Source organism: Chenopodium quinoa, unplaced genomic scaffold (genome assembly GCF_001683475.1).
Source record: "Chenopodium quinoa cultivar QQ74 unplaced genomic scaffold, ASM168347v1, whole genome shotgun sequence".
Lineage (NCBI taxonomy): Eukaryota > Viridiplantae > Streptophyta > Magnoliopsida > Caryophyllales > Amaranthaceae > Chenopodium > Chenopodium quinoa.
Window position 1 is genome coordinate 8,231,281 of NW_018743955.1, and position 7,237 is coordinate 8,238,517.

Genomic DNA, 7,237 nt, shown 5'->3' on the forward strand with positions numbered 1-7,237 from the left:
ACCTTCAGTTCTTGTCTTATCATAATAGGAAATAATCATGTTTATTTCTATATTTGCTGCTTCAAACTCTGGTCTGCAATTGCACAAGTAGCAAAAAATTTATGTACGGACCACATATGATTTCTAGTGAATGAGACGTTTGGAGATAATTTCTGTCGACGTCCGGTCGTTTACGTGTTGCTTCTTCCCGTGACAACTTCATGCAGTCCCAAATAACCCCACGCGGTGGTCTACAAGGTCCTCCTTTTGCCACTCTGTGTCACCTCTTAACGTTTTCAGTGGTGACATTTTCTGAAGTTTCCATCAGCAGTGCTGCTTGAGGCTTATATGCATCAATATTTGGAATGGACATTAGGAATGTTGGAGTGAAACTATACATATTGTGTAACAACGATGCATCATTGGTATCAACATTGACGATTTAGATAAATTAATATAAGTAAATACGGAGTATATATCTAGGTGAAAAGAACACAGCCGTATTGTACTTTTAGCATGATACTCTCATATTCTTTACTTTTTTTATGTTTATAGAGCCACAAGGGCAGGGGTGAGAATCGATCACATGATCTCTTGAAATCGGGAGAGAAACTCTAATCACTTGAGCTATTTCTCACACTTGTACTCCGTACTATTTAGCTATAGATGCCTAAGTTGAAGAATAGTGTTAAGAGCCTACCATAATGCGATATTAATTTGGCTAAATTGGTCTCTTGACTTTCTCGAAAAGTCAGTGGAAGTTGATATTTCTGATTCTTAGGGGACAAACCCAAATCTTATATTGGCCCCTTTCTCTCATAACCTCATTTGGATCATATAGTTTAATAAGTAGTACTCCATTTTTGTCATATAAAAAGAGCCACTAATTGCATTAGTAGTTTTTCATAGGAAGTATCATTTAAATTTTATATATTGGAGAATTCTAGTGTGAGACGATCTCATGTTGTAAGCTGAAAAAAGACATTTAATTTTTTTTTAATCATGAAAGTCATCCTTATCCGAATGGTTGGAAGGATGGAGTTTCATGAGTATAGTGATATTTGTATGAGGAAATTAATTATTTTTAACCATGAATTATATAAGATCATTATGCTAAAGGAATGATTATGAGTATATACCTAAGGATAAACTATGCATCTTTATAAGTAGGTTCCACATCAAAAGAATCCATGCACAAAAGAGAGGTTTACATCTAATCTAAACATTTTGCAATTTAAATAAACAGTATATTAATTGTGTGTTTATTAGGAAAAGATTCTACTCCGAATTCTGTGGTGCTTTACCAATAATCTAGTGTTACTTTTGACATTTCTATAAGAATCTTCCCAAAAATAATAGAAAAGCAAGGAATTTGAGAAGTGTATGATGAGAATCTGAATTTTAAATTACTATGAGTTTATTTTAAAATAGTTTCCTAGGTTAATCATCTAAATTTAAGGAACGCTATATATTAGGTCTTACTTTATAATAGGCTTAGATTCGGCAACTATTATAAGCTAGCACAAATATGATCACCGGAATTGCAACTACACAAATTACATGCTCTACCTAGAAGATTATCCATTAAATTCATCAATAGCATCAATGTGAACACACAACCAAAAAAAAAAAAAGAAAATCAATAGCATCAATGTATCATATAATATGATACACTTTCTTAAAAATGCAATGTTAGGCCATGTTCACTTCACCTTACTTTTACTGTACTGAACTTATTTTTACTGAAACAAAATTATATTTGCTTAACTTAAATTATTTTTACTGAACTTAAATTATTTTACTGATATTCTATTATAATTCTTCTTTAAGATAACTGAAATTTAATGAACTGAACATATTTTTAGTGATTTTACTAAACTGAAATTATTTTTACTTAATATAATTTTTTTTTAAGGTAAATTGAACAGGGGCTTAAGAGGGAATACTTTTAGTATAATTTTAGCTCAATAAAAATCTAATAAATACACTTAATTTAAATATATGCATTTGAGTGTATCAATATTCTATATATATTTTTTTGACACAATCTATACAATATTTAAATTCATCTAAAGATATTTTTTTTTTAAATATAATTAAAGGAACATTATATTACCTGATGTATTGACTTCTATGTATACTGCAATGTTGTATAATAGGTTTATTGCTTTTTTTTTTTTTAATAGGAAATAGTAGGTTTATTACTTAATTTTAAGCAAATTTGATCACTTTAAGTTACTATGAATAGTTGAATACAAGTCAAACAGTAAATTAGGATGGGTCAATTTTGTATTGACTAATGACTACTAATAGATGATTACTAAAAGTACGGATTCTCCTATATTCTATTGGTATAGTATACGGAATTACGGAGTCCTAGACTCCTAGTCTCACTAGACCACAACTACCACCCTTTTTTTTTTATTTTTTTTTTTTTTAAATAAAACCGAAAAAATTTGTACATACTCCAAAATTACAGTTACAATACCCTTATCCACCGTTGGATCACACCCCTCACCTGATTTCTCTTATTTTATTGGGTTTTTAATTTTTTTTTTCCGTTTTTTTTTTCATTGGAAGAATTTATTTCACATGGAGTGTATAAAATTTCCAACTTATACTCCACGTAAAATTTGAAGTACTCCTAATTTATATCCGTCTTATTCTAAATCCGAACTCACATAATAATTTATTTATTTAATCCCTTACAAATATTTCCTTCTTTAACTTAAACTCTCACTCGAGCTACTTAGCTTGAAATTTTATTCAACTTGTACTCCATGTGATAATTGGAATACTGGTAACTTATATTCATCTTAGAGAATAAGGAATTGCTCTAATCGATTTTATTGCTCTTTAGACATAAAAAAAAAAAAAAAACTTATATCCGTCTAATCATAAATCCGAACTCACATAATAATTGATTACTTTCCCTTATTTAATCCCCCAGAATATTCCTTTCTCAACTTAAACACTCACTCACTCCCTCTCACTCATACTCTCAAGTCTCAACCAATACTCTCATTTTCTCTCTCTCTCCTCCATTAACAAACAATGTTGAGCAGAGACTACGAAATCATCGAAGAAATCGGCAGCGGTCGATTCGGCGTCGTTTCAAAGTGCAAATCCCGATTAACCGGAGAATTCTTCGCCGTTAAATCCATCAACAAATCCTCTGTTTCCGGCGACACCATCGATTCTCAATCCCTCATCAACGAACCCAAAGCTCTCCTCCTTCTTTCTCTCTCCTCCACGTCATCACCACCACCATCTTCCTCCTCGTACATCACTCGTCTTCACTCCACTTACGACACCCCCTCTCACCTCCACCTCATCCTCGACTTCTTCCCTTTCCCCTCCCTTTACGACGTCGTTTCACTCCACCACCGAATCCCCGAACCCGAATCTCGCTCCATCGCTTTCTCTCTCCTCCACGCCATCCTACATTGCCACCAAAACGGCGTCGTTCACCGCGACATTAAGCCCGACAACATCTTATTCGACCCGGTTACAAAACGGGTCAAACTCTGCGATTTCGGGTCATCTGGGTTTGTCAACGACGGTGGGAGGATGAGTGAGGTGGTCGGAACGCCGTATTACGTGGCACCGGAGATTCTAGAAGGAAATGGGTATGATGAGAAGGTGGATGTGTGGAGTGCTGGTGTCGTTTTGTATGTAATTCTTGCTGGAATTCCGCCGTTTTATGGAGAGAGAGTAGAAGAGGTTTTTGAAAAAGTTTTGAGGGGTAATTTGAGGTTTCCTTCGAGGGTTTTTGGGAATTTCTCACCTTCTGTTAAAGATCTTTTGAGGAAGATGATTTGTAGAGATGTTTCCAGAAGATTCTCTGCTCAAGAAGCTCTTCGTAAGTTCTCTCTCTAATTTTTTTTTTTTTTTTTGGTAGTTTTAATTTTATTTAATTGCATGGTATATTTTTTGACCTAATTTTGATTAATTTTAGTTACTCTGTTTTCTAGCATACGTTTAATTTTTATTTTTTGAAGTTTTTTTGTCGTTAAAGTCGTATGGAGTTCAGTTATTGGATATGAATACATGTTCAAGAGTTTGATTACGCGCTATTTTTGTGAAATTTTACATGTATGTGGGATTAAATGAAGAGTTTGAATTTACATGAATTGTGAAATTAGTTATGTAGATTATTGTACAGTTTTGAAATATTTAGGAAATTAGGAGATATTGGGTGATTTTAAATCCCGGATTGCATGCAATAGATTAGTTTGGGTATAATTTTTGGATCAAATTTGAGATATATTACCCTTTTTTGGTGGTTTATGTTATGATTTTTTTTAATTTTTTTTTATTTGGTGGATCAAAGTGTAAAATTATTTTTTTCCCTTTATTTTTAGATGGTGGTGTAAAATTAAATAGGGTTAAAATTAGAAAAATAAGTGCAATTTGAAAAATAATAATCCTCTGTTTTATTCCCCTGTTTATGTGTTTCTTGATGAGTGTTATTTTTGTTTGACTCAACAAAAAGGAAAATTACAAAATAAAATAAAATGGTGTGGGAATTATTGAGGGTGATATTATAAAATTATTGAATATTCTTTTATTTGACTGATAGTACATGCATTAGTACTAATGTTTTCTAGAGCCCTAAACTACTTTATATGCATAATAATATTGTTATATGAAAGCTAAAGTTATATCTAGAGTCCTCTTTAGATACCGTTAATTGTTCTATTTCAATTATATTATAGAGAAGATTATTGCTTATTATGATTTTTTTAATTTGTAATCAACCATATCCATAATGCTGCTTTGTAATAGTTTAATTAATCAATCAGTCTCATCAATAAACAAACGACAAAGATCTAGTGTACGTACCATGTACGTACATACACAATCTTATGCGTCAAAACTTATATAATCTAAATTGTTGTAATCTTTTATTCGACTTAAATACCTGTATTAGATCATCGATACTTTGACATGGGTGTAGAATTTTGACATGTCGACCAAGAACGTGGAATTTTTTTACGCATCCGTACATAATATGAGTTTATTAGTCCCAAGAGTAGGTCATGAATATAGTATGCATGTCAAGTAGGTCCTCATTGCATAAAAAAGTGCATTCTTAGTATAAATTTGGTAAAAATGAACTAATATGAATATGTTTGAATGATATGCAGGACACCCTTGGTTCAATGCAAATGGAGGGCAACCTACGACAACGACAATGACATGAATCTACATAAAATTAATACAAGAAGACAACATAAGAGTATATAATATATATATAAGATGGTAACAATGTTAAGTAGTATTCTGTTTTTAGCTTTGCGAGGAAGTAATGTAAATCAAGTAAAAGTGTTTGGTAGTAGTTTTCAAGCTATAAAAAGCCCGGTTTTCCTTCAACATAGTGGCTTTTGCTTGGGTTTGTTTTTTAGGAGTATATGAGCAGCGATATGGTGTAGGCAACTCTAATTTGGAATATATTGTACAAAAACTACTAATTGGAATATCTTCTGCTTTCTATACTTGTGAATCTTGTTGTTGTCTCATTCTTTTTATGTCTCTATCTTACAAATATGTACATGTCTCTATCTTACAAATATGTAATTGTACCGTCGTACGATACATAGTTTGTAAAGAAAATACTACCCCAGTTTCATATTATTTGCAACGATTAGATATTTTTCATCTCTACTTTATGTCAAATCGTTGCAAATAATATGAAACGGAGGTAGTAGGTCTTTCCTAGCGCGCGTGTTCGCCGTGTTGTGCTTGAAGTTGGCGGATATAGGACACAAGCACACAACTCAACCCTTCACATGTGCATGTTGTTTTTCATATCAAACAAACCTAGACTGTATGATGTTCATATAATATAGTATAAGTTTCAACTACCATAAATAAAGATAAATTCACTTTAGTAATAACGTCAATAAGACCAAAGAAAGGAACATTGACTAGTCAAGACATTAACACTTGTTAAGTATTTGACCCGTAAATAATAGATAAAAAAATCACGTGAATTGAGATTTATTGCCATAGATATACAACTCAAGTACTAAGCATGTGTTTGTTTATATCAATTGACTGTTATATAGCCACAGTGACTAATAAGATTATAAAGTTTGTCAAAAAAAAATAAATTATATATATATATATATAACATTGATAAAAATGACCAGTGAAGCATGGTCATGGACCTCATGGAGTCATGGTAAGCATGGAGCTTGGGGCTTTTGAAAATCAAAAGATATCCATAACTGAATTTCATTAATTTTGGACAAAGTTTAGGCTTTTTGGTTTATTTGGGCCAAATTTTAGGTAAGAACCATATGTCAATATGGGCCTCTTTGATTTGTAATACTTCAATCTGGCCCAAATGGATTGGTATATTAATATATAGACTAGTTGACATGGATCAGGATTCTTTGCTTCACAATAATGAAATAGGCCACTAGGATTAGTTAGTAAATGTAGCAAATTGTTTGGGACACCACAAATTGAATTTGGGTTCACTTCTCGTTTTATACAATTAATAGGACCAAAATTTACTATCCATTTCCTCTATCCAAAATTTACGCAGCCACGCAGTGAGCACAGAGCGAACTATTCTTTCGCCTTTTACTAAAGAATACCGTTTGCTCGCTGCATTGAGTGGCATACGTTTATTTTTGGAGGGTGTTCTCGTTAATGAGAGCCCCTAAAAAAAAAAAAAAAAAAAAAAAAAAAAAAAATATCAGCTTCTTATATAATAAAAGATAATTTAGATTTTTCATGAAATTTTTAATTCGTTATATTTCTATTCTGTATAGAGTAGACCTTAATCAAGATGGAGGAGTATTATTGAACTTAAGTGAATTTTTTTATAATCATAATAACGAAATTCTTTAGATCCTTCTAACAATCTTTTTTTAATATTTCAATTAGTCGTTTGTAATAAAAGCTAGAGCTGTCAAAAGTTGACCCGACCCGAAATACCAACCCTAACCCTAACCCGTCTGAACCCGAAAAAAATGGTGATCCGAACCCGACCTAACCCGACCTGAAACCAACCCTAGACCCGAGTATTTGAGACCCGAACCCGACCATGACCCGACCTAGAGAGGACCCGGCCCGAAGGTTACCCGTAAATTATTGACTTGAACCGAACCCGACTCGAACCCAAGAATGACCCAAACCCGATTTAACCCGTCAAAACCCGAATTCAACCCGACCTGTTACTAACCCGACCCGAGGTCAACCCGACCCGTTCCTAACCTTACTCGAATTTAGACCCGACCTGTTA

The 7,237-nt window shown here is 32.8% G+C and overlaps 1 protein-coding gene across 1 annotated transcript; it reads left to right on the plus strand.

The window, feature by feature from the left end:
• Window positions 1–2,141: 2,141 nt before the first annotated feature.
• Window positions 2,142–5,475, plus strand: LOC110689436 (phosphoenolpyruvate carboxylase kinase 1-like). Its single transcript, XM_021866227.1, has 2 exons — window positions 2,142–3,841; window positions 5,130–5,475. The coding sequence occupies exons 1-2, from the start codon at window positions 3,034–3,036 to the stop codon at window positions 5,183–5,185; spliced, it is 864 nt and encodes a 287-aa protein (XP_021721919.1). The 5' UTR covers window positions 2,142–3,033; the 3' UTR covers window positions 5,186–5,475.
• The last annotated feature ends 1,762 nt before the right edge of the window (window positions 5,476–7,237 follow it).